The following is a 27,402-nucleotide window of genomic DNA, read 5'->3' as shown; positions in this document are numbered from 1 at the left end:
ATGGGTTGCCCTGTGCACAACTTGTTGACAGGTGTTATACTGCATTAAGCAGTAATCCCCTTTAAATATTGCGTTGCTATCGCTCATAGCATAGTCATAATTGTGGCAATACACTTACTGTATGGGGGAGATTTATCATCAAGTTTCTGAGGTCAAACTAGTCTAGTTGCAGTGGAAGCCTGGGATCGAGGGACTCTGGGGGCAAGGCTCCAGGTCCCAGAAAGAATGACAGGAGGTAGAGACAAAGGAAGAGAGGCGCAGCTATCGTGTGATATCGTAATGGTCAATTAATGTAGAAGAGTAAGTGAAGACTCTCACCTTGATGAAGATGGTATAGGCATGTAATGAAATAGCTACCAGCAGCTGCCACTCCTGGGAGACCACGTTTGCCAAGGACCAGGATCCTGGAACGATGTGGAATGGAGGAAGAGCCCGACGAGAGGTTCAGTAAGGTGCTTGGTGCAAACAACAGACGTAGAGATCCAATGGATAAAGGAATCTCTTTTATTATTGTTAAAAATATTTATCTCATAAAATTAGCATATGCATAACGTATTAAAAATACAGTGCGACGCGTTTCAGCTCTGGACTAGAGCTTTCATCAGGTCTGATGAAAGCTCTAGTCCAGAGCTGAAACGCGTCGCACTGTATTTTTAATACGTTATGCATATGCTAATTTTATGAGATAAATATTTTTAACAATAATAAAAGAGATTCCTTTATCCATTGGATCTCTACGTCTGCTGTTTGCAGCAAGCGCCTTCCTGAACCTCTCGTCGGGCTCTTCCTCCAAACTAGTCTAGTTGTCCATGGAAACCAATCGGAGCTCAGCTTTAATTTTATAAACATCTGTGGGAAAATGAAAGCTGAGCTCTGATTGGTTGCTATGGGCAACTAGAACTGTTCTGTTGTAAGAGACTTATGATATGAATTAATTAATTTGTCCAAAATTGATCTTCGTTCTCCAGTCCACAGAACGATATAAAAAAGATTATAGGTCAATGGGTAAATGACCTAATAAAGATTCTCTTTATTGGTGAACGACAAAACCTGTCACTGCTTCGTGATGATCAGCATGTATTTGATGGTGGTCCCTCTCCCATGGGGGGGTCTTCTCTTTTAATATTGCCTAGCATTGAATCCTGCCTGCTTGCGAAACGTGTCTTTATGATGATAACAAAGACCAGTGAGCCTGTCCTTTGTTGGAGTCAGCAGGACGGGGCTCTGCCTGCATAAGCCAAGTGCTTGGCATGATCCAGCTATAGCTTGCTGAGCGAAAGACCCTTTCTAGGACCACTACCCTATGAGTCTTTCTCTAATGTCATTGTCCTATCTAGCTGAGAATAACAGTGGGGTAGGGGTTCTACATTCTGTGTTTAATTGGGTTATATCTTGGTAGGTAAATGGTGCCTAAATGGAAATTTAATGTAAAGCACCTTTAAGATGTATCCAGAAAGACATGCTGCAGATTGGTGGGTGTGGTGTTTTATCTCATTCACACTACGCTTCTAAATATTCATCTAGATTCTAAACGTGTATTTATCCCTCTAGCATTGCCTTCTAGTGTAAAAAAGTTCTAATCTATATGCAAATTAGATGTTAAGGAGGTGGGGTTTTAGGAGGAAAAATTAAGACGCACCGCAATCCCAATTCATCTCCTAATGAAATGTCACATGTTGCTGGCACTGTTATTTCTAGGCTTGTTAAAACCTTGTGTGTATCTACGCGGGTGTACCATGAGTTGCTGAACTGCTAACCGAAACTATCAATGTGGAAGCACACCGAAATTTTTTTGCAATCTTTCAATAGCTGTATAAAAAATGGCAATATCATTGTGTATGGTAGACAAAATGATCTGCAGATTTACTATTGTTTGAAAAAAAAAAAATTATATATATATATATCATACCTCCCAACCGTCCCGCTTTCGGCGGGACTGTCACGATTTTTTAGCTGTGTCCCGCCGCCCCGGGAGGTTGAGAGATATTCACGGTTTTCTCTGCATTGTCCCGGGCCAAGAGACTGAGTCCCGTCTCCTGGTCCCGGGACACATCGGCTGCAGAGACACAGCGGCAGCGCGGAGGCTGTGAAGTCTGAGCTCCCAGCACACAGCACTACCCCTCCTCCTCCCCCAGGCCGCCCCCCCTCCCCTGCCGCGGGATGTGTGAGGAGGAAACATCAGGGGGGGAAGTGTCACCTGGAGATCCTGAGCTCCCAGCACCTCAGAGCACAGCACGGCCCCTCCTCCTCCCCCCTGTGTGAGCTGCCGTGATGTGTGAGGAGGGAGGGGGGGTCACCAGGAGAGCGGCTGCAATGTGCCCCGGCCATAGACCCTGCACACTCCTCTGCTCCTTCTCCTGAAGCTGTGGAGGTGCAGGGGGCAGCACAGAGAGAAGAGCACCTTGTGTGATGCGCTTACCCCCCTCAGGAGCTGCAGACGTCCAGCAGAAGCATCTCCCCAGCAGAGATGAGGTAGGACACAGCCTGACCCTCACAGTAACCTGTAGCTGTGTGTGCTGGGTGACAGGACACATCTATCAGGACTTGTATGGCAGCATTGTGACGTACAAGCCCTGCAATAATTGCAATGTCACCGCGCTCTAACACCCACGATCGGAGCCGACTCCGATCGTGGGTGTTAACCCCTTACACGTCGCGGTCAAGCATGACCGCGGCATGTGAGGGGGTTCCCGCTATGGATCGGATCCCCCGCGCCGCTTACCGGGGGAACCGATCCTCTTCTGGCCAGCTCCGAGGACTGGCATGTGCCCCGGAGCTGCCCGATGTCCCTGCCAGTCTGCACGCTCAGACAGTTTACACTGCTCTACAATGAAAAAGTATTGTAGAGCAGTGTATCAGAGCATCGCTGGTTCAAGTAGGGAAAAGTAAAAACATGTAAAAACACTGAACACTACACATTAGAATAAATAAAAAATAAATACATAAAAATATAAGCCCCTAAAATGTCACTTTCCTATAAAAACACTTAATAAAGTATAAAACACACAAAAAACCGCCACATATTTGGTATTGCCACGTCCGTAACAATCTGTATAATAAAACAGAATCATTACTGGACCCGCACGGTAAACGCCAGGGAAAAAAAGGAAAAAACTTTCTGAAAAAAGATCATTTTTAATAAATACCTTTAAAAAAAAATTTCCTAAAGAGTGATAAAAAAAAGTTCTGCACTCTAAAATAAGACACTAAAAAAAACAACTCTTCTCGCAAAAAATATAAAACATGTAAAAAAATTGTTTAAAAGGCCATACTGTCCTAAAAATGGTAACATTGAAAAGAATTATTGTGTTTTAGATTTTTTTTTAAAATGTAAATCTTTTGTAGAAAAAAAATTCTTCATTTTGCCATACTTTGAGGCCAATAATTTTTCTATACTTTGGTGTGCGGAGCTGTGGAAAGAGGAGCTGTCACCCTGAAAAACAGCACTAGGAGGGCGCGTTCACACGGTGCGTTATGTCCTGCGTTTTCATTGCGTTTGAAACGCATTACATCACCTGAGGAGGCGATTTGCCTAATTACATCACTGTTAACGTTTCCGTTTACAGAACGCACTCTAAACGCAATGTCAACGCATGCGTTAACAAGCGTAAACAGTAATTTAATTAGGCAAATCGCCTCTCAGCTGTTGTAATGCATTTCAAACGCAATGAAAACGCAACCAAAACGCACCGTGTGAACGCGCCCAGAGATGTTACTAAAGTAAGCTACTCCTAGTGCTAAGACAGACGCAGCGGTGCTACACTGATAGCGTTACCGGAAACCTCTGATAACACTAACAAACACCACTGCGCTGTACCCTAGAAACGCCAGACCGCTCTCAAAGGGGTCCGACGTATTCATGAGGGGGCGGTCCCTCTTCCCCTGACCGCCCCCGCTCGTTCCATAGGCCGGCGGTGACTGCCGCGTGTCATGCCCACAATCCCACCCCCTCATGAATACGCCACTTTGAGAGCGGTCCGGCGTTTGTAGTGTACAGCGCGGCAGTGTTAATTAGCGTTATCAGGGGTTCCTGTGTAACACCGCTGCGTTTGGTTTAGCACTAGGAGCTGATTACTTTAGTAACATCTAGTGCCGAATTTCTGGGTGACAGGCCCTCTTTAAGGTGTCATTTATGCGGTATGAGATGACACTTAAATTAATACCATTTTGGGGACATCTTATTGAGCGGGTGCATGTCACAATAATTCAGTGCATTCGCCACAGTGTGTGTTATTTGTGTCTTCCAGGACAGTGCCTGCTGTGGACTACTTCGGATTCGAAGGATTACGTCGATGACTAGCATTTCTAACAAATAAAATGGTCAACGAGGGTGTGTCTGCGTTCTTTGTTCAATTAAATTTATATTTGTTACAAAACGGTGTGATTTCTTTTTTTGCGACACTCTTCATAGTTTGCCATAGTAGTGGTGCCGGCTAGATGACGGTGCTCATTACTAAGGGCTGGCCTTAGTGTTTGCCTTAATTTTTTTGGCAAATTCACACTAACGCCCATACCATTACCCCGGTACCCACCGCCACCAGGGGTGCCGGGAAGAGCCGGGTACAAACCAGTACCTGACCGTCTATAGATGGTCAGGTAGTGGGGCGGCCGCAGGCTGTTATTGTTGCGCTGGAATAGCCCCCTAACAGTGGCCTATCCCAGCTCAGTAATGGCGGCTGCTGCTGCTTTTTTGTATCTGGCTGATTTGAAAAATAGGGGGCACCCCATGCCGGTTTTTTCCATTTTTTTTTTAAAATGAGGGAAACAGCCTGGGAGCCCCCTTGTAAGGGGGGACCCCATGCATATTTTTGTCAAAAATTTGAAGAAAAAACGGCATGGGGCTCCCCCTATTTTTCAAATCAGCCAGATACAAAAAAGCAGCAGCAGCCGCCATTACTGAGCTGGGATAGGCCACTGTTAGGGGGCTATTCCAGCGCAACAATACCAGCCTGCAGCCGCCCCACTACCTGACCATCTATAGACGGTCAGGTACTGGTTTGTACCCGGCTCTTCCCGGCTCCCCTGGTGGCGGTGGGTACCGGGGTAATGGTATGGGCGTTAGTGTGAATTTGCCAAAAAAATTAAGGCAAACACTAAGGCCAGCCCTTAGTAATGAGCACCGTCACCTAGCCGGCACCACTACTATGGCAAACTATGAAGAGTGTCGCAAAAAAATAAATCACACCGTTTTTAACAAATATAAGTTTAATTGAACAAAGAACGCAGACACACCCTCGTTGGCCATTTTATTTGTTAGAAATGTCGGTCATCGACGTAATCCTTCGAATCTGAAGTAGTCCACAGCAGGCACGGTCCTGGAAGACAAAAATAACACAAACACACAAAGAAGGGCACGCAGCCATTGGGGGGGGGGGCATGCTCGTTGTCTAGGGGGGGGCATGCTCTTTGTCTAGGGGGGGGGGATATGCTCGTTGTCTAGGGGAGGACATGCTCGTTGTCTAGGGGGGGGGACATACTTGTCTAGGGGGGGGCATGCTCGTTGTCTAGGGGGGGGCATGCTTGTTGTATAGGGGGGGTCATGCTCGTTGTCTGGCGGGGGGATATGCTCGTTGTCTAGGGGGGACACGCTCGTTGTCTAGGGGGAGTGGAATATGCCCCCCAATTATATACATAAATATACATTGGTGCCAGTGGGGTTAATCCGTGTATATATATATATATATATATATATATATATATATATATATATATATATATGTATATATATATATATATGTATATATATATATATATGTATATATATATATGTATATTGCTGCTATATATACATTGGTGTCAGTGGATGCGTTGGAGGTATGAGCAGTGGCGTGGCCATGGGGGTGTGGTTACGCGCGCCGCAGTTTTGTCCCTCTTTCTCCTCAACAAAAGTTGGGAGGTATGTATATATATATATATATATATATATATATATATATATATATATATATATATATATATATAATTTTTTTTTTTTTTGGTGTTCTAAGGCTGCATTTACAGGAACATATTCTGCATCCAGGCTGAGACCCGGGGGGGGGGGTAGCATATTTCGCCTGGAGAAGTGAAGGGTGACTTTTCCTCACCCCTCTCCATAGTGAGACGTACTCCCAAGCTATACACGCAGCAAAAGTGCATGTTCTATTTTTTTTGGTGACACACGTGTGCCCTCTCCATGCTATGCCATGCACAATTCCATTCACATGGCCATGTGTGAAAAGGGCCTGTAAGGGAACCTGTCATCAGCAACTGGCCTAATAAACCACTACCAGTATATTGTCAAGCAGCGTAACACCTTGTAGTTTTTATTTCTTTCATGTCCTAGTGTGGTGGCATCATTCAAAAATGTAACTTTGAAGTGAGATGTAAATTGGTTGTATAAAGTCAAGGAGGCGGAGAGTTTAACACTGAAGTCAAGGTGGGGAGCTCTGAAGCCTCCTCCTCTGTGATCGACATCATGCATCGGACTTCAGGAGATCTGGTTAGTGATGTCTTTGATGAAGGACCTTCGGTAACGGTGAAGGGGCTTTCCGAGTCAGTGGGAGCTTCACTTCAGTGTTAAAATCTCCGCCTCCTTGACTTTATACAACTAATAATTAACAATTCCATTATTTATATAGCGCTCACAGATTATGCAGCCTGCACAGAGCTTGCCAAATCAGTCCCACTTCAAAGTAAGTGAAAGAAAAATGATGTGGAAGGTGCTCAGCTGCTTGGCAACATACTGGTAGTGGTTAATTAGGTCAATTTCTGATGACAGGTTCCCGTTAAGTAGTTAAAAAAAAAAAAAAGTATAGTGAAATGCTATTATGAGCTCCCATCCCCCTCCAGCCTTATTTATTTTAGGCACTCTGTCTGTAATGGGATGAGGATCATCATGTGTAAGTGACTCTATTCTCTGAACAAGCGCATTAACCACTGTCTCCATTATTTTCCCTACAGGGCAGCGATAGATGAGGTGGAAACAGATGTGGTAGAAATTGAAGCCAAACTTGACAAGGTGAGGAATAGGGAGTTCTCTCACCGCACCTCAAGGTCACCGTTGTCACACGCATCCAGACGCTCCTTCCAGCCTTTGCCCTGCACCTCACAGCTCACAAGTGACTGACCTCAGCGCTAACATTGACAGGCAGCCGGGACCCAACATCTGCAAGCAGTGAGCTGGAAACATTCCTTAAAATGTTTTCCAAAGAGCTCTAGAGCATGTAAGACGTTGTGCTGAGAGAGCATTCCCGGCCTATGAGTACCAGGACTTCTCCGAGGATCCACGTATCATGGATCTGGGCAGACCTACTGCCCGTCTGGACGCCAGATGACAGGGAAACTGTTCCCATGTCTGCACACAAGACACCCACATTTACTGCCTCACACAAACACTGCAAAAGAAAAACAGCGCCGTGTATGTGCTAGTCAGAGCCAATAAAACTGTGTTCATTTTGTGTACTGAGAGAAAGCTTCGATATTTGACTAAAACCTGATGCGCCGTTTCCAGACAAATGCCATTTAGGGTCTGTGGAAGGTGGGGGTTTCATTGTGCTGACCATGGTTATATCCAAGGTCACGTCCAGCCATTAAGGCTTGGTCACTCTGTAATATGTGAAAATAACTAGGAGTATGCAGACCCAATATAGCACTTATATACATGCTTTTGTCATATTAAAGGTAACAATCCCATCTTTCAGATGGCATCAGGATTGTGTATGCGCAATCTACAGAACTTCAGGTATAGGCAGTTAAAGAGTTGGAAATGCGAACTGCACATAAAGATCCGATTCCCAACTATTTCTTGAACTTGTCTGTATCACTGGTTCTGTAGCTCACAGATCCACAAATGGAATATTTTTATTCCTTTTCTTATCTTCAATATGGTACCAGCATGTTTCTAGGTACTGTAGAACTGAAGATAGGGGTGTCTGAATTGACAGTCTGCCTCTAAAAGTGACTCATCTCAGGTAAAATATGACTCTTCTCTGCTTATTTTCACATGACTTTGAAGTCTTTTTATTTTTAAATAGGTAAATTTCACATAAAAGGGGGTGTTCAGGAAAGGATATTTCATCCCCTATCTTAGGGGGCTGGTAGTTTAGAGGGGTAAAAGTAAGTGACAGGTTCCCTTTAAAACTCCTTTGTTTATTATCTAGAGGGCAGCTGTCGTTCACTCTCCTAATAGCTTGGATCACAGCAAACGTAGGTTTACACCTAAACAACTGCAATCCATGCGGATTGTGGTGCTGACAAGGTAAATGTCATGTTGCTGTCAGCTCTGGCATTGTTACCGATGTCGCTGATGGTTGTATATTTACAAATGTGGTCCAAAAAAAGGTTCTAGAGCTTTCTACTAATACGGGTGTTTTCTGGGGTGAACACTGCATGCCATTCAGAATGAGACGGATGATGAGAGTCAGATTCCGGCCTTCTCATAAGGAACACACAGAACCTCTTTAAAGGATTTTTCCTCACATAAAAAATTCTCCCGTCCACAGTAGATGTGGTACATGTATGATTGCTGGGAACCCATCACAGTGACCCCATTGACATTGAATAATGTGCCAGGGTACATAGAGGACTCTGCATCCCATTCTATAAATGGTTGGGGTTCCAGCAATAGGATAAGAGAGAAATGTATGTTTTTTTTTTCATGGGGCAAAACACAACCCCTGTACAACACTATAATAAAAGTATTAGTTATTACCGTACTGTTTGTGATTGGGTCTCTTATTTTCTCTGTTTTTTTTGTAGTTGGTGAAACTATGCAGTGGGATGCTAGAAGCTGGGAAAGTCTACCTTACTACAAACAAGCACTTTGTAAGCGGCATCCGAGACTTGTCCCAACAGTGCAAGAAGGATGAGATGATCTCGGTGAGTTCTGCGTTTTCTTGGTAATGGTGGTTTATTTTATATATATATATATATATATATATATATATATATATATATGTATGTATATGTATGTATGTATATGTATGTATGTATGTATATATATGTATGTATATATATGTATGTATGTATATGTATGTATGTATATATATGTATGTATGTATATGTATGTATGTATATATATGTATGTATATATATGTATGTATGTATGTATGTATATATATGTATGTATGTATATATATATATATATATTATAAACCACCATATATTATATGTGTATATATATATATTATAAACCACCATATATTATATGTGTATATATATATTATAAACCACCATATATTTAATATTATATACGATGCCTTTCTTTGCATGGATAAAATTAAAACGGATGTTAATTTCCTTTCAGGAGTGCTTGGACAAATTTGGAGATAGTCTACAGGAAATGGTCAACTACCATATGGTAAGGATATTTGTCAGCTGTCACCTACCTATTTACCGTACAATTACTACTTGAAATTATTTGATCACTTTGCATAGGGCTACATTCACACGTATGTATTGGGGAAGTATAAACGGCGTATATATGTCCCCCATAGACTTCTATGGCCTCACAGCGCCGAACGTGCAGTACCGTTCCGTAGCCCATAGAAAGATGGAAAATGTCCTATCTTTGTACGGAATACCGCGTATTCCTATGGAGCGCTCATCCCCTGCGCCGATGTATGCCTAAGAATGTATGTAGCCTAATGTAGCCTAAGATTAAGTCAATAAATAAAATAAATTTTGTAGAACCTAAATAGTCATACCTACCCTTTATTCACATGACCACAACCCGGACATAACACATTTCCGCGTGGAGAAAGGAGGGGTCGGGGGGATGATGAGCGCTCCTCCCCTCTCCATAGAAAACCGAGCTCTCTCCTGTGCGGTGAGACACCATGTGCTCACTGCACCATGACCGGGTGCCATAGACATCTATAGACGCTGTGGTCTAGCCGCAAATTTTTCGGCTTCATCGCAGCCCCCAGTATGCTTGTGCGAATGGAGCTTTAGGATGACTTATGAGTATTTAATCAGAAGTAGGTCCAGTATGGCTGCTTGTGCCTCCTTATCAAATGAGATTTGTGGAATGCTGCAACCCCTTCCATTTTAGATCCAGGGACTGTGTCATTCAGCTGTGGTTGTACCTGGTACTGCATCTCGGCCCCATTTTTTTAAAATGTACCAGCAGATTGACCATACAAAGCTGTAAATAGTGTTAGGTAACTTTTTGTATATTAGCAAAGATAGTGAAAATAGATTTATATTCCAGGATTGTAGCTGGACTTGGAGCACTGGGACAGTCTCCTCGTACTCCTTTGTTCTTAGATCTTAGATTTAGAACTGCTCCCCAGCTCCTCTCAGCTGCTGTAATAACTAACCAGAAACTTGATACTTCTCTTACTCAGAGTAGAGGGTAGGGACTGTGCTGTGAGATCTCACACAGGTGTGCATTAAGTCCAGTAACAAACCTGGAATATGCATGCATTTTTTACAGTCTGTCAGACAAGTGGATCTGTGATGGATCAATGGATTTTCCATAGACACGGATTGGCAGTTTTGTGTTACATGATGTAATGGTTTTTTTTTTCTTAATCCTGACAAAACTCTGCACAGAAATTTTACTACACGTGTGAACAGAGATGTAGAAATCCTACTTGCACGTTGCACGCAGAGGAATTCATTTTCTCAAAAATTCCATGTGGAATATTCAGTGGCATCTAAGTAGCAAATAAAACAATGGATTTTTTTTTTTTTTCAATAAAAAGTAGTAGAAAAAGTATTTCCCTCATCCTTCTCCTCCCCCGTGGGTTCTGTTCTGACTTTTTCTGCCTAATAAGGTGTTGGAGAATCTATTCCTTCTTCTTTACTACCTATCAGGAAGCCATAGTTTTACTGTCAGTGTCTCCTGAGAGTTGTAGTTCAGCAATAGCTGAAAAACACAAATCTCTCTCTTCATTTTTTTAGCAGCTCTTGTCGTCATCAACCCGGGGTTAAACGGGCAAACAAAATGGTGCGCTCTGCTTATTTGAAGCACTCATCTCATTTCCCTGTGAGACTAGATTATTCCAGGGATTGCTGCGCACATCTGCTCGCCCGGCTGGGTGTTGCATAATCTCGGTGACGGCGGCGCCAGATGTTACACTCTCCACAGACCAGGAAATGAGAGAGGATCATGTCACTGCTTTCCAATTTTTCACCTTAAATCAGACAACTGACATTTTATGGGATGCAGAACAGTGAGATATTAGTCGTAAAAGAGACTCTGGTTGATCATATTTTTATTTTAAGGTATGGGAGATTGGGGGAATACTGACCAGGGTGGAAGCATGTTATGCTATAATCGGGTGTAACGTCTGGCTTTCTACAGTACACAAAGCAGTTCCCTATGATATTGAAATATACTCTTCCCTATTACTTTTAGGACAGTACAACATCTGCCATAGGGCTTGGATTTGTTTTTTGTGGGATGATGCAATTTTCTACTTAAAGGAAACCTACTATTTAGAATGGCCGGGGTAAGCTGTAAGTACCGAGCACCAGCTCAGGGTGAGCTGGTGTCGGTACTTACTTTCGTTAGTGTTATAAACCGCGGTATCGCGGTTTTAACACTTTTTAAACTTTAGAGCAGGAGAAGCTTCGGCGCTGCGCGCGACAGTGCACGCGCAACATCTCCGGTATTTCCTATGTAGGCGCGCGCACGATCGTGCGCACGCAGCGCCGAAGCCTGTTCTGGTCTACAGTTTAAAAAGTGTTAAAACCGCGATACCGCGGTTTATAACACTAACGAAAGTAGGTACCGGCACCAGCTCACCCTGAGCTGGTGCTCGGTACTTACAGCTTACCCCTACCATTCTAAATGGTAGGTTTCCTTTAATAGTTAGAATGTTATAGAGTTTGTTATTATCCACTTGATCTATTACAACATGTTAGATCATTGCTTTGGAACCACACTGCTTGAGCCTACCTTTTCTTTGTCCCCCATATGTTTTTGTTTATGTGGTGGTCAGAAATTTTGATTGAGGTCCTGCTGATATCGTGACACTGTAGGCCCCTGTAGCTAATTTACATTGGAGCCCCTGCAGCTCGGGTGCAACCCATGGTAGCACAAATCCCATTTCCGCAATAAATAAAACTTAATAACCAAAACTGTAAACAAAAGACACCAGACAATGATTTTGTGGAATAAAAAGGCCGCAATGCTTTATTATGGGGTAACCAAAATGAGATAAATATTTAAATTAAACATCAAATTTTATTCATAATAAAACAGAATAATTCAAACACATAACTAAATATATAAAATGTAAAACTAATTCTCCCCAGCCTGAGCTGGGAGACAAACCCCCACTAACAAGCAATCGCGACAATATGAGGAGAAATACATTAAATAAGGGAGGGCTGGGCGGGGCGCTGACACAGCTTCTTCTTGAAAATTCTGACACCAGGACCTTGCTGACAGCCCTCTTTTATTTGTAAGTAGATGCGGCCAGCTGCCAATCAGCTGACCGCCAACATTTCTTTACCTGGATACAACTATTCCATTGACCCAGCTGTTCACCAATGAACAGCTGGCCTTACCTGCAGCGAATCAGCTCGCTGCATTATTTTCATAACAATTCCTGTCAGGAGAAAAGCGGGAAAACTTGACAGACAGTTATCACACAAAAACACATTTTAACCCTTTAACTGAATAGTATGGCTCACCAACACCACAGAATATGCTAAGGGATTGTGCCACCATGTATCCCCTTCCTTACAATTCAGGGGCCCCTTGTCAGGACCCCAGCAGTTAGGGTGGGCACCTGCCGTTGCCCCAGCGGTTAGGGTGGGCACCTGCCGTTGCCCCAGCGGTTAGGGTGGGCACCTGCCGTTGCCCCAGCGGTTAGGGTGGGCACCTGCCGTTGCCCCAGCGGTTCTTATTAATTGCTTATTAAAATGCCTTTGTGTCTTTGGGAGGATGTATTAGGCAGTAAAGAAGGAATTTAAGCGATTTCCATTACTCAAAACTGTTGTGGTGAGAAAGTTTGGGAGTACAGGCAGTCCTCGGGTTACGTACAAGATGGGTTCTGTAGGTTTGTTCTTAAGTTGAATTTGTATGTAAGTTGGAACTGTATACTTTATCATTGTAGCCCCAGACAAAAAAATTTTGGTCTCTGTGACAATTGGAATTTAATTTGTTGGATTGTGTCTTAGGTCCCCACGCGTTGCTTGCCTCATTGCTGTGAGCGTGGACTACACATGTCATGAGACAGAGACGACTTCCTTTCATATTTTTTCTTTGCCAGTCGCACAATTTTCCTATTGTACCTCTTGCGTTGTGATTTGGAACGCAATGAGAGCATTTTATTTTTCTGGACGAGCCCTTAAGGCTTTCATTTGATCAGAATTTGTACTTCAAAGTTGCTGTCATGATGTTTACAGTCAGTACGTTACATCACTGAGCCTATTCTGTCCTCATTAATTAGTCATGTAACACGCTGTAAGCCTATCATTTGCAACTTTTCTTCATAATTAAAGGGGCGCATTACTTAAAACGTGGCCTAGTTTAGAAACCGTGCATTGTCTGTCACTCCTGGAATGAATAGCAGTAGAAATACAGTTACTTCTGCTTCTGTATCATTTCTGTGTAAAATGATAGTAAAAAAAAATAGTTAAAAAAACTTTGTGATATAGAATTTTTTTTTATTGGTACAAATGGCAAAAATGTCATCATTCCCATGAGTTATGGAATAACCAAATAAAAATTAAATCCTGCGCTTAGTCTAAATCAGTCTGGTTGTCCGAAGGCAACGCCCCCCAATTTGTGTTGCATGAAAGTCGGCACAATTGTGCCAAAATGCGCAAAAACCCCCTGTTAAATGCGGCGCAAAACGGAAATAGTCTGGAAACCCGATGGAAATGCGGTCTGTGGACCCTTAGTAAATGTGCCCCATTGTGTTTGTTTTTCACCCTAAAACTTGTTCTTGTGACCAAGGGAACAGGTTGGAAGTTTTTGCTCTGATCTTGAGATGAGGTGTCCTTAAGGTTCTTCTCTACTTTAAAGCTTATCTACATAGCTTTCAAAGTTTTCAAGCAGGTCATTTTAGGATGAACATGTTAGACTGGCCCGTCAGGGTCTCTAAGGATCCTTTGGTGGGCCCTGATTCTAAAACAAGCAGAAAAACTGGGTCAAATCCCGCTACATGAACTAGCCCTTGCAGGCATGATGTAGCCATCTGAACCCATCAACATAGACTAGGAGTTATTTATTGCATGGCTGCTGTCCTCAATCCATGTGTGGCTGCCATATTGATTGATCATGCCTGACCACTCAAAGGTAACATGGAGCTTCGGGGACTGAATGCAACATATAGTAAATCAATAGTGTAGATGATAATAGCAAGGTCTGTAATATACTTTATTATAGAAATCATCTGTTCCTGTGTCCTTTTTTTTCCTCTGCCTTTCTTCCTTTTTTTTTAAAGATGACCTGTTAGGTAGATTTGGGACCCTAAACCACCTAGAGGTCCCTATATACCTATTGTCCAAATCAACATTTTTTGAAGCTTTAACTTAGAAACATAAATAAATAAACTAGTACTTACCTAGAAGTGAGTCACTTGAGGCGCATCGGTTTTACATCAGAAGATCCTCAGCCGGTGCCTCCTCTCGAGATGCAGGAAGTAAAACTAAGACAGTATCCCGGCTTCATTGCGCATGTGCTGTACATACAGATCTTGGGCAGAGAAGCCAGGGTGTAATACTCCGGCTTCACTTGCTGGAACGTGCAGGGGCCAAGGTGATTAGCAATTTTTTTTCTCACCCCGAATGCTTAAAAATTATAGCGATTTGGGACACTAAACCACTGTAGTCTGAAATCTGCCCAACAGGTTCCCTTTTAAGTTTGTTTAAATCAGCTTCCGGTCCCAGAAACAGAAAGAAAAAGGAACTAAATAGAGTATCTAATGACTTTAAAGGCAGTCCCTGGAAACTTGAATCTCCTTGCAGAGCATAATCATAAAGGGAAACATTCTCTAGGTATTGAAAGAGTTAATCATTGGCCTCCTTATCTGTCTGAAGTAGATGGACCTCCTATACACTGCTCACTATAGGATTAAGAGCAGAAACAAGATGCAAAGAAACTACTTTACCTAATGAAGTATGTTATAAAGTTAACTATTTTATAACCTGCTCTATTCATTTGTGAAATAAAAGTAGTTACTCTTTAAGTAGTGGCCTTACAAGAGGAGATGGACCCTTTTAATCACAAGTACCCACTTCTTTACCCTCTTAATATAGTCGGGCTTCCGCTGGGCCATGAACATGGTTACCACATTAGCACAGGATAATGGCATATGATAAACTTGCTGTACATATGATATTTATATGTAATATATGAACCCGTGATGTGAAGCAAGGAATCGAGCTTGTCTTCCTATTTTAGCAGAATACAAGGCAAAATAACCGGATTTAGCTCGTAGCTCGATATAATCTCTCCATCGTCAGAATAGAAAGAGCTGACGGCCAAGTCTCCAGCACTCAGTGATTGTAAAGAGCTCCAAGCCTCATCTCACTGCGTCAAAAGCTGCAGATCCCGAGGTTTAGAGGTGGGAGGCAGCGGAAGGTCAGACAGCAAATCCCATCTAATTTCCTGATGACTTAATGTAAAGGGTTTAGTAAGAGACAGCAGGCAGGGAGTGGTGGGGGGCCATGCCTGGAGACGAGCTGCCACACAGGAAACATTTGGATATGAAATAAGCATGAACTGAGCTTTTCCTTATCTACCCTCTGAGCTATTGACGGGAAGGGGGTCTTCCCTCATCCGGTCTCTGAAGGCATGATTAATGCAAGAGTGCTGGAGGAGCGGAGGAGGAGGGGGCGCACATTGATGGAGGCAAAGTAGTCTGGTTCGCACTTAAACACCTTCACAGTCATGTTGACAAGTATCTACAGATTTACAGACAGTAAAAATGAGGTCAGATTGTTACATGTCCGTGTATTATAGACTCCGCTAATTTGTAGCATCCTTATCAATGTGGAACATGACTAAGGATATTGGCCGAGACATCCTTAGACGGCAATGGACTTGACCCCTCATGCCGAAGCCGTTTCCATTTTTTGTTGCCCTCTTCCATAACTTTTTATAATTTTATTTTGCCATGTACAGAGCTGTTTTCTGCGTAACAAATTGTATTGTAGTGACTATATTTCAGATTTCATGCCATGTTCGGGGAAACAGGGAAAAAATTCCAAATGTTTTGAAATTGTAAAAAAAAAAACAAAAAAAAAATACATTTGCATAATTTCCTTCTGGGCACCGTTTTTAATATTTTTTTTTCCTTTTGCGCTCCAAATGCCTCCCCTTTATGATCATGGAGATGCCACATGTGTATAGGTTTTATTACATTTTTTTTCAAAAATGAAAACCATTAACATCTAAAAATGGAAACATTTAAGAATTTTTTCATACTTCAGTGTACAAAGCTGCGTAAGGAGTCATTTGTTGCTAGGGGGGGGTGGGTGGGGGGGTTGATCACAAATGCCATATACTGCAATATTACTGCATAGCATTAGATGACAGTATTGGAGGGGATCTGTCACTGCATTTAATACACGTGCCATTACAGATCCCTCCTACAGACAGGCCCTGGAGTCTCAAGGCTGTCATAGTAACAGATCGGTTTCAACCCAATGACGTGGCATCAAAGACAATCCAAGCCAAGATGGCGGCGCTTAAGTGCATACTTTTGGTGTCATATAAAGGAGCATAATCTCAAGTTTCAAATAGCATTAAGCTTGTGTTCTATCTGTTACAGAACTGGAGCTACAGAGAAAGAAAAAGGCAAGAATTGGATTTTTATGTGCTACTAACATTCCCAACTATGTCTTTGAAGGGGTTGGCCATTCTTTTCCATACATTTTCCATGTTCCTTTACTGCATTTAATCACTGAATGATCATCAAGTGATTTGTGCTTTCTGCAGACTCTTGGTGAATCTTTGCTTACATGTGTGAGCACTGATGAACAGGAGGAGCTGCAGCAGCAGTATGACTCATACAGCTCACTCCTTCCCGTCTTCCTTTATCTGTCGATGAGGATGGACTGTGAGAGAGACACAGTGGTAGAGGCATGAGGATGGGCTGGAGCAGTGAGAGAGAGGAAGTTGTGTATATATGTAGAAGGCAGCATGGTGAGAAGAGGGAAAAGCTTTATTGAAACAGATTTATTGAAAAGTGGCCAACCCCAGTCTGAATCTCCAGGTTTGTAGCAGTATTCTAATGTGATTTAAAAGAGGAGATTCTTATCTTTAATATGATACCTGAAACATGTTTCTAGATACTAAAATGTCCAATATATGGCCCTCTCAAATGACTCCTCTTAGGCACGTAATTCTCTGCTCATGACTTTGGAAGTAATTGTTTATGGGTAAATGGATGAAATTGTAGAAAGGATATTTTATACCCTACTTGAGGGGACTAGTAGTTACATAGGGTGAAACCTGGTGCCAGTGTTTCTTTAAGGAGAACCAGTTCAGCTTGGTGACACATGCCATTGGGGTTACATGACATTTTTTCAGCAGATTTTTCTAAGTGACCTCCTATTTACCGCCTGCAGTAGTATAATTTATGTCCATACAGAATTCCTGGGCAATGACTGTCAATGTACCTGGATACTCCTTTAGTCTTGTGATGCTGCTTACCACTACTAGACTACTATCCTCATCATCTGTAGCTCATCTCAGATTGTTACCTACATAGATGGCAAACACGTAGCAGCCCCTAGGATGTTACTCAGTATTGCTGTTCTGTTTTGGAGGTTGTGCTCCGCTTTTGGTGGGTGAAATCCATCGCTGGACTCGCTTTCCGTGGCTGAATCAGTAATGACTCAACATGGATCATTCACAATTCAAAGCATCTGACGGAGCTGGCGGACGCCTTTGTTTGCATATGTATGACTTTGAAGTTAGAAAAACATGGATCCGTGTGCAAGCCCAGCAACATGTTGGATTGATAGGATGTAGCTGGATTTGCCATTATACTGTTTATTTTGTGCATTAGAACTCAGTAAGTTTACGTGTAATCCTATAGAAGATAATGTATAATTTGGCCGTCAAACCTGGGATGGGGCCTCAATAACAACATTACAGCATGTTTAAAAACGTTTATAATGCACACAGTGATGTCACTGTGACGGTATAATGCGCACAGCGACGTCACTGTGATGGTATAATGCGCACAGCGACGTCACTGTGATGGTATAATGCGCACAGCGACGTCACTGTGATGGTATAATGCGCAAAGAAACATCACTGTGATGGTATAATGCGCAAAGAAACATCACTGTGATGGTATAATGCGCAAAGAAACATCACTGTGATGGTATAATGCGCACAGCGACGTCACTGTGACGGTATAATGCGCACAGCGACGCCACTGTGACGGTATAATGCGCACAGCGACGTCACTGTGACGGTGTAATGCGCACAGCGACGCCACTGTGACGGTATAATGCGCACAGCGACGTCACTGTGACGGTATAATGCGCACAGCGACGTCACTGTGACGGTGTAATGCGCACAGCGACGTCACTGTGACGGGGTAATGCGCACAGCGACGTCACTGTGCTGGGGTAATGCGCACAACGACGTAACCGTGCCGGGGTAATGTATACGGTGACGTCACCATGGTGGGATCATACACACATTAAATAGAACATGAAAACGGATAGCTTGGTTCTTTGTGTTGTGGTCCGACTAGGTTACTACAGATCATCTCCATTCAAGCCACATTTATAGCCGTATTTTATAGCCAATTTGCATCCTACCCAATGTCTGGTGTCCTTACTCATAGGCCTGTGGGGTGACATCCTTTTCCCTGATGTCATTGATGATGTCATGGAGGGAGAAGGTCCTGGCAGGGCAGTAGTTAGACATTTCCTCATACAGTGGCACAGCCAGGAAACAAAGGCACAAAAATCACAGGATTTGTCCTAAGCAAACACAGCCCTCTGTCATATAAACTCTGTAACGTACACTATGTTATTATTTGTGTACCTACTGTCCTGTACTCAAGATGAAGATGAATGAGCGTCCCCAGGATTTTTCGATAGTAAACGTGCACTTGTTGCGTGTAATTATATTGTCACTTGTGACTAATTTGCCATTGTTTACATACCACATGTCACTATAATGGGACAGGCATGTGTGGGCGACAATCCCGTATGTGTCAATGTCTGCTGCCCCCTGCTGGACACATTTCATATTGCATTGACTTGCGCTTACTCCATTTACTACCTATTGCACTCTTCCAGTATTATACACTGTATTTATTATATACTACATTGTATTATTTTATATAATATAAGCACCATTGCTCACCTTATTTCTCTCTGCTTTTGTATAACTCTGAAAAATATTTTCAATAAAAATACATTTGATTAAAAAAAAACACCATTGCTTCTTAAGGACGCTGTATATTTTATCTAAACACAGGTCCTTACATTTTTGAGTAACAATTAATGTGTTAGCTAGTTTGTGCCAAACTTTAATGTTCTGCAGGTCCCTTACTTCTCCTTTAAGTGCTGCCGCCATTCATGTTGAATGATTACCCCTTTAAGAGTGTTAAATGAAAACTAGCATTTGATTTGATGCATTATGAAGCAAACATACCTTGAGAATGCTTTAGCTACAGTGATGCAGAAACATATCCTGTTTAATCCATGAGCTGAGTGGTTTTGCTGAAAAAACAATTGTAAAATTATGATAATGAAGCTCTGTCACTTCTGTGATCGGCTCCGGTGCTTCTCCTCTCACATTAAATGTGCACTGCTCCAGTGAATGATGTAATCCCTGTGTTTTGCCTTACAGGCAGAAGTAATCGATCGCTGCACCATCTCCCCAGCTGCTGTATATGAGTGATCCAGCACAGGTTGATTAGTCCTGTCTGGACAGTTCAGGAAGCTCCATGTGTAATCTGTTTATTTAGACCGCCAGCAGCACCCAGCTTTTCCAGGGTCCTGGGTGTTTTATAATAGTTTTTTTCAGCAAATGACTCAACTCCGGGATTAAACAAGATATGGTTCTGTATCAGTGTAACTACAGCATTCTCAAAGTAGTTTTGGTTCATAATGCATGATATCAAATGGTAGATTTCCTTTCGTAACTATATTGTTAGTTGTCACCTGCTTTTAGAGACGCATCCTAAAGGACAAATATAGAATCAGAATGTCTGGGTTAGATGAAACTAGGGGGCAAATGTTTGAATATATTATTATTAAGCTACAGAGGCTAACCTGAGAAAGAGTTCAATACCTATGAACCCCATAACCTGCCCTGTTATACTAAGTCTCAGAGTGCAACTGAAGTGCCCAAAGCACCACTGTATAATATGGCTTCTTATAAGACTCTATAGCAGTGGTGGCGAACCTATGGCACGGGTGCCAGAGGTGGCACTAAGAGCCCTTTCTGTGGGCACCCAAACCTTCACCCCAGCGCAGCCAGAGAGGACTCAAGGCTTTCTACTGTGGTCTACGACAGCGAGGACGTGCCATGCTCAGTGCTATTTTAAAGCAACACATCCTTGGCTGCCCGGAAAGAAAGGTACATTCTAGATTTCTCCATCTTCTTTCTATTGTATTGATGTCCTCAAGACAGCAATATGATTGAAACCTGTGATACAGCAGTGAGGAATAAGTTACTGCTTAAATAGTCATGTTGGCACTTCGCAACATGAGAGTAGATTTTGGTTGTAGTTTGGGCACTCTGGCTCTAAAAGGTTCGCCATCACTGCTCTATAGTGTGACTCGTGATGTCACCGCGCTGACTCGTGATGGCATTATGGATTGTCATAATACAGATGGGGTAGTTATGTTACAGTGAGGCATAGTGATATAGCAATGGAAACTTATGATGTCGCAGTAGGACTTATTAGACTTTTAATGGCACCTCAGGTTAATTTGCATACTAATAAAAGTTCGTTTAAAAGCATATCTACTGGAACAATGCTCCATATAAACCTATATTTCTATTAACGTTTGCCTCTCAGGGAGGTGAGGAGTCCCACATTACTTTTAGAATTGAAGTCAAACTATGTGAATGACTGTCATGTAGTGCAAAATACATCCGGATGGCTGCACCTTGCACGAGTAAAATCATCTGTTTGGCAGAGGTGCCAGGAGCTTGCACCGGATCATTATATATTGCCTTCTATATAAAGGGTTCTATGTGTTACCACTGTTAATGACATTTGTAGGTTATTTGTATTGTTTTATATCAGATAAGCACTTTCAGCATCTGTTTGCATGTATATTGTGGCCTCTGTCTTCCTGTATGTGGTCTCTGTAGATGACAGTAATTGTGTATCGCTCTCTTCCAGATCCTTTTCGATCAGGCGCAGCGCTCTGTACGACAGCAGCTTCACACCTTTGTTAAAGAGTAAGTCTCTTATAGTTGTTTTGATACCTGATAATCAATGCTTGTTGGAAAGTTTGCAGACTTGTTCTTAAGTTGAATTTGTATGTAAGTCGGAACTGTATATTTTATAATTGTAACCCCAGCCAAATTTTTTTTCGGTCTCTGTGACAATTGGATTTAAAAAATGATGGGTTGTCATAAGAACCAGGATTAACAATAAATCTTAACTACAGACATATTTAATAACAATTATAGCTGTTTATTGTAGCCTGGGACTAAAGTACAGTAAATTACCAACTTCCAGAGGTCCATTTGTAACTAGGGGTCGTCTGTAAGTTGGGTGTTTTTAAGTAGGGGACTGCCTGTAATAAGTAACAATGAAAGACTGAAAATGAGCCTCTGGCTGTTTTGCATATGGTCCTTCATTCTGGTGGCAGATGCCCTTTAAATGATGCCAGTATATCGGGCTTCATTTTAATTGTCAAAGGGTTCCCTTTAAAAAGTCACTGAACGGTTTGTACCCCACTAGCCTACCAGCATCCCTGTTTACCTGTAAAAAATTTCCTCCAAAGTGCAATGCATGCAAGCAGAGAAGAGTAAATTATCACCTGGGATGGGTCACTTTTAGAGACTGGAAACTATTCAGACATTCAGACACCACTTTCTTCAGTTCTGTAGTAACTAGATACATGGGGGGTCATTTGCTAAGGGCCCGATTCGCGTTTTCCCGACGTGTTACCCGAATATTTCTGATTTGCGCTGATTGTACCTGAATTGCCCTGGGATTGTGGCGCACGCGATCGGATTGTGGCGCATCGGCGCCGGCATGCGCGCTATGGAAATCGGGGGGCGTGGCCGAACGAAAACCCGACGTATTCGGAAAAACCGCCGCATTTAAATACCGAAAAAGTGTCGCTTGGGAAGTGCTTACCTTCACTTGGTCCGAGCTGGTGTATTCCGGCGCGTTCAGATTATTTTCAGCGCAGCAGCGCCACCTGGTGGACGGCGGAGGAACTACCTTCATAAATCCCGTCCGGACCCGAATCCTGTGCAGAGAACGCGCCGCTGGATCGCGAATGGGCCGGGTAAGTAAATCTGCCCCATGGTGTCATATTAAATCTCATCTTTCAGATCTTATAATACTTTTGCTTCTTTGAGCTCCAGAACCTGAGATAGAGCCATTGAAAGACATAAATAGAAATGTCAGCTGCAGATAACTAGCTCACACCTATTTCTTTAGCAGAGTATTTCTCTAGCTCACAGAACGACAGCCATGCAATGTAAAAGATGAGATTCTTATCTTTAGAAAGACACCAGAAGACTGAATAAAGGCTCCTCTTCTAAAAGTGACTCGGGCAATAAATGACTCTTCTCTGCTCATTTTCACATAACTTTGGAGGAGATTTTTTATGGGTAAAAGATTTCATATAAAAGAGGGAATTCTATACAATACCTGAGGGTGCTGGTAGCTTTGTGGGATAAAATCTGGTGAAAGCGACCGTTTTTTACGGAAGAAATTTTTCATGGTATGTGATGTATTTATATGCACACCCTTGATAATACGAATGATAGATCTTTATCTATATGGCACCATCATATTCAGCAGCGCTTTACAGAACATGGGGCACATGTACAAATAAAATAAGATATTACTGAGCAATAATACGGTCAGGGGAAACCATAGGAATCCGTGTTTGCGTGGGTGTCCTCCGGTTTCCTCCCACACTCCAAAACATACTGGTAGGTGATTAGATTGTGAGCCCCCATTGGGGACAGGGACTGATTTGGCAAACTCTGTGTAGCTCTGCATCATCTGTGTGCACTATATAAATAAAGGAATTATTATTAATCATAATTATTGCTCACAAGAGCTTTCAATCTATCACCCTTTTGCATTTACATTGCGAGAAAACAGTTTGTTTCGATGAGAGCGAGCCGGCGCACCCCTTTAGGATATCTGCAATGTCAAACAAGCTGCATTGTGTCCATCTGGTTAATTTTCCCCCGTACAATTTATATGGCGACATCCATTTCTTTATAATTTTGAATAATGTTATAGAGAAGTTTGGATTGCTAGGACCCATTTCATGCCCCCACCACCATGAGTCTGGGGGCTCGGAAGCTCGGGCTGTCAGGGTAGGATCGTCCTCTGCAGCAGCTGCGCAGGTTCTCCAGCGATCAATGTATGTAGGCCACAGAGCAGCCCCATGGCTGGCAGGCGGAGGGAGATAGTTTCCATAGGAACGGGTAATTAAGTGAGAATCTGTCAGAAGCAGAAGCTCCGTGTTTATGGGGGAGGGGAACTAAAACTCTCTTGACATCTTCCACGCTTACTTTTCTTCCTTCCTGTGCGCCTTTCCCCGTTACGTGTCCGTAGTTTACACTTGAACAGCGCAGTGTATACAGAGTGCCGGCCTATACACAGGAAAATATGCCAGACTGTGGGCACTACTGGGCAAATGGGTCACAATAGGAAGACTGAAGTCATCCTTGTTCTCAAGGTTGTCGGATCATTTCTGGGGTCATCACATTGTCTGCAACACTACAAGCAATTTATCTGTGTAGGACAAACCACAAACTTACTATATTTACTGTTACCAGCTTTTACCCTATTAAACTACTATCCCCCCTCAGGTACAGTAAGAAATATCCCTTCTATAATTCCCCTTTTATGTAAAAATTTGCCTATAAAAACTCTTTTTCAAAGACTTATGCAGATGAGCTGAAAAGAGGCACTTTTTGCCTAAAATGAGTCACTTAACACAACTATTTTTAGGCATCCATACTTTTTGTAATCACATTAAAGATAAGATTCACATCTTTTAAACTACCTGCAAAAATCCCCTCTAAAGAGGTGTGTAAATCAGGTGAGATAAGTCACTTTTGCTAGAGATGATTCCCTTTTAGAGGCTAAAGAGGGAGTGTCACTTCAGACACCCCTATCTTGGGCATTGTAGTGCCAATAACCATACTTTTGTTGTTATAGTAAAGGTAATCTCATATTTAAACTACCTACAAAAAGTCATATGCAAATGTGCAGAGATGATTCAGTTTTTGCCTGAGATGTGTCCCTTTTAGAGGCTGAAGGGGGATGGTCACGTCAGATGCCCCAATCTTGGACAGCATAGAGCAGTGGTGGCGAACCTATGGCACAGGTGTCAGAGGTGGCACTCGGAGTACTCTCTGTGGGCACCCAGGCCTTCACCCCCCCAGCACAGAGTTTCCAGACAGGACTCTGGAAACCTCCTCCTGCAGTCCCTGACCACCCAGGATGTGCTGTGGTTAGTGCCATTTTAAAGCTACACATCCTTAGATGCTTGGGACTACGGGAGGAGCAAGGAGATGCAAACAAGGCTGCGTTATTATTGGAGCTCCTGCTCTGGGTCCCACAATTCTTCCTGTTTAGGGGCCCCTGCAAGGGGCTACGATGATAATCGGAATGTCTCCTCTTTCTTTAAACTGTATTGGTGTCCCCAGGACACAAATGCAATTAAAAGCCTTGACAAAACGGGTACAACAGTTACTGTTTAAATTGCCATATCAGCACTTTGCATTTAAAGTGGGTTTGGTCATACTTTGGGCACTCGGTCTCTAAAAGGTTCGCCATCACTGGCATAGAGCATAGAACCATACTTGAGCAGAGATGAGTCACTTTTTTGCCTGTGATTAACCCTTTTTCGCTGTGATTTGAAAGAAGAGATTCTTATTTTAAATATGATACAAAAAGCATGATTCTAAACTATAGAACACAAGATGGGGATGTGTCAATCCCCCCACCCCATCCAGCCTCTAAAAGTGACTTTTGTTAGCAAATTGGCATATGACTTATATGGTGGTGTAATAGGAGGCAAATTTTAACTTAAAAGAAGGAAATTTAGAATGGATATTTCATGCCCTTCTTGAGGGGAGTGGTTGTTTTGTGGGGTAAACCTTGTCCTTTTAAGAAATTAAGCTTGCACTAGTAAATGTAATTTATATACTGTATACAAAATAATCTAATATCAATGATTTTGGTGCTTACGGTATATGACATGTGCTCCTTTCAGAGATGTGAGGAAGTTCAAGGAGTCGAAGAAGCAGTTTGACAAAGTAAGAGAGGACTTGGATATTGCACTAGTGAAAAATGCTCAGGCCCCCCGCCATAAACCACATGAGGTAGAAGAAGCAACGGGTACCCTGACAATTACAAGAAAATGCTTCCGGCACCTGGCCCTGGACTATGTACTACAAGTGAGATTTCTCTTATCTTTAGAATTGACTGCTGTATGTAGAGATTGGGCTGACTACAACATGCCCGATCCCCTAGAGATGAGCCTCGGCAGACCTGTCTGATAGCCGCTTCCCCTCTGCTACCTGTAAAAAGAAAAAAAGCATACTTGGCCTATCCTGGGGTGCATGTTCATGAGAGGAAGAAGGGGGATTATACATCATATATAATAGACTTCTATAATAGAATATATTTTTCAGGAAAATAATATTACCATGAAAATTAAAAAAAAAATTTTGTTTACCTTTTTAGATAAATGTCTTACAAGCCAAAAAGAAGTTTGAAATTCTAGATGCGGTAAGTAATGTCCAAAAAAATATCTGAGGCATTGCTCACAAATTTTTACATTTAAGTGAACGTTTTATGGTTGTACGTGAACATTTTGAGGATGGTGTTTGGAATCCATTTTTGTCCGCTTTTTCCTGACCTATTATACTTTAGATGAGTTTGCTATTGTTTGTCTATTTAAATAGAGCAGTGGTGTTCATGCTCCATCCTTTTTTATGGAACTTCCCATAGAAGTGAACGGTAATGTGGGAGAATGTTCACCACTACTCTGTTCTCTAGGGGGCACTTATGGCCCTCCCTACTCGTGATCCTTGTAGGGTACTAGCAGTGAAGCTAGAGTGGTTGGACTCGTATTGATCAGATATTTATCCCTTATCCTGTGGAAAAATGTCTTTGACTGATAAATTCATTTAAAGAGGACCTGTCACCAAAAAATTCGGCACTAGGAACTTCTTAATAAAGTAAGATGCTCCTAGTGCTAAAACAAATGCCGCAATGTTAGAATGATAGCGTTATCAGACAAGCTATCTAGCACTGCAGCGGAGTACAATGTAAACGTCTTCCCCGGACTGCCCCTCTCGCTTCATAGGCCGATGTTGACTGTCGCGCGTCAGGCGGTAGTCACTGCCCACAATCTCCCCCCCCCCCCCCCCTCATTAATACGTCGGACCGCTTTGAGAGCGGTCCAGTGTTTACATTGTACTCTGCCACAGTGTTAGCGTTATCGGAGGTTTCCGATAACGCTATCATTCTAACAATGCAGCGGTTACACTGAAATGACATCAAGCAGAGGGAGGGAATGGCATGAGGTGGCAGAGTGGAGGGGGAGACCGTATAACAGCCTGTGAAGCTGCAGCACAAAGCGGCTTTTCAGTCTCCTTAGTATAATTTTAAAAATGGATTTTTAGAAGCTAGTAGGCCATGGTTAACAAATACAAGAAGACTACCACAATCACAGTGCCTGGATCTATGACTAAGTGTCCCTGGTTTATCGTCCTGGATTTTGATGGTAGATTTCCTTTAAGGCCATTTCACGTCTGGTCATTGAAGGGGTTAAGCCTACAGCTCATGTCTGACGCATGGAATTTCCTGACAGACGTGTCCATATTAAAATTTTCATCTCTACCTCTATAAATAGCCTTCCTATTGGAATCCATCTCCTCTCGTCCTCCAGGTTTCCCGCATGTGTGCAGTAGACGCTCTGCCATTCCCACAGGCCGTTTCTTTTTTTATACCTGTTGTGTGTATTTATAGCTCACCACAACGCGCCCCTGTGCTGTCCTGTCAGCCTTCTTGTCCCATTTTCCTCTAGGTAAAATGTCATCTATAATTCAGAGTCTTCAGCTTAGAACTGGAACGTCTCCTGATTTATTCATCTACTTATTGATTTGTAAAACAGTTAATACTCTCCTGATGCAGAAAGCCGGGAAAGAATAAATTACGTAAGAATTTCCACTACTATTGGACAGAGCGGTAGCCCGGATCAATATCCAGTTTGGCTATAAATCTGTAATTGGACCATATGTGACTATTCAGT

General features: G+C 42.5%; 1 protein-coding gene across 6 annotated transcripts in view; it reads left to right on the top strand.

The window, feature by feature from the left end:
* Positions 1 to 27,402, top strand: part of ACAP3 (ArfGAP with coiled-coil, ankyrin repeat and PH domains 3) — a 116,896-nt gene that overhangs the window by 51,944 nt on the left and 37,550 nt on the right. For all 6 annotated transcript variants that reach the window (XM_072156018.1, XM_072156019.1, XM_072156017.1 and 3 more), the window contains exons 2-7: positions 6,940 to 6,997; positions 8,737 to 8,856; positions 9,284 to 9,337; positions 21,273 to 21,331; positions 25,357 to 25,540; positions 25,830 to 25,874. In XM_072156018.1, coding sequence (XP_072012119.1) covers positions 6,940 to 6,997; positions 8,737 to 8,856; positions 9,284 to 9,337; positions 21,273 to 21,331; positions 25,357 to 25,540; positions 25,830 to 25,874 — 520 coding nt within the window. The remainder of the gene's footprint in view (positions 1 to 6,939; positions 6,998 to 8,736; positions 8,857 to 9,283; positions 9,338 to 21,272; positions 21,332 to 25,356; positions 25,541 to 25,829; positions 25,875 to 27,402) is intronic.

The sequence above is a fragment of the Engystomops pustulosus genome, chromosome 6 (genome assembly GCF_040894005.1).
Source record: "Engystomops pustulosus chromosome 6, aEngPut4.maternal, whole genome shotgun sequence".
Taxonomy (NCBI): domain Eukaryota; kingdom Metazoa; phylum Chordata; class Amphibia; order Anura; family Leptodactylidae; genus Engystomops; species Engystomops pustulosus.
Note: the sequence above shows the minus strand (reverse complement) of the source record. Positions and strands in the feature narration are given on the sequence as shown.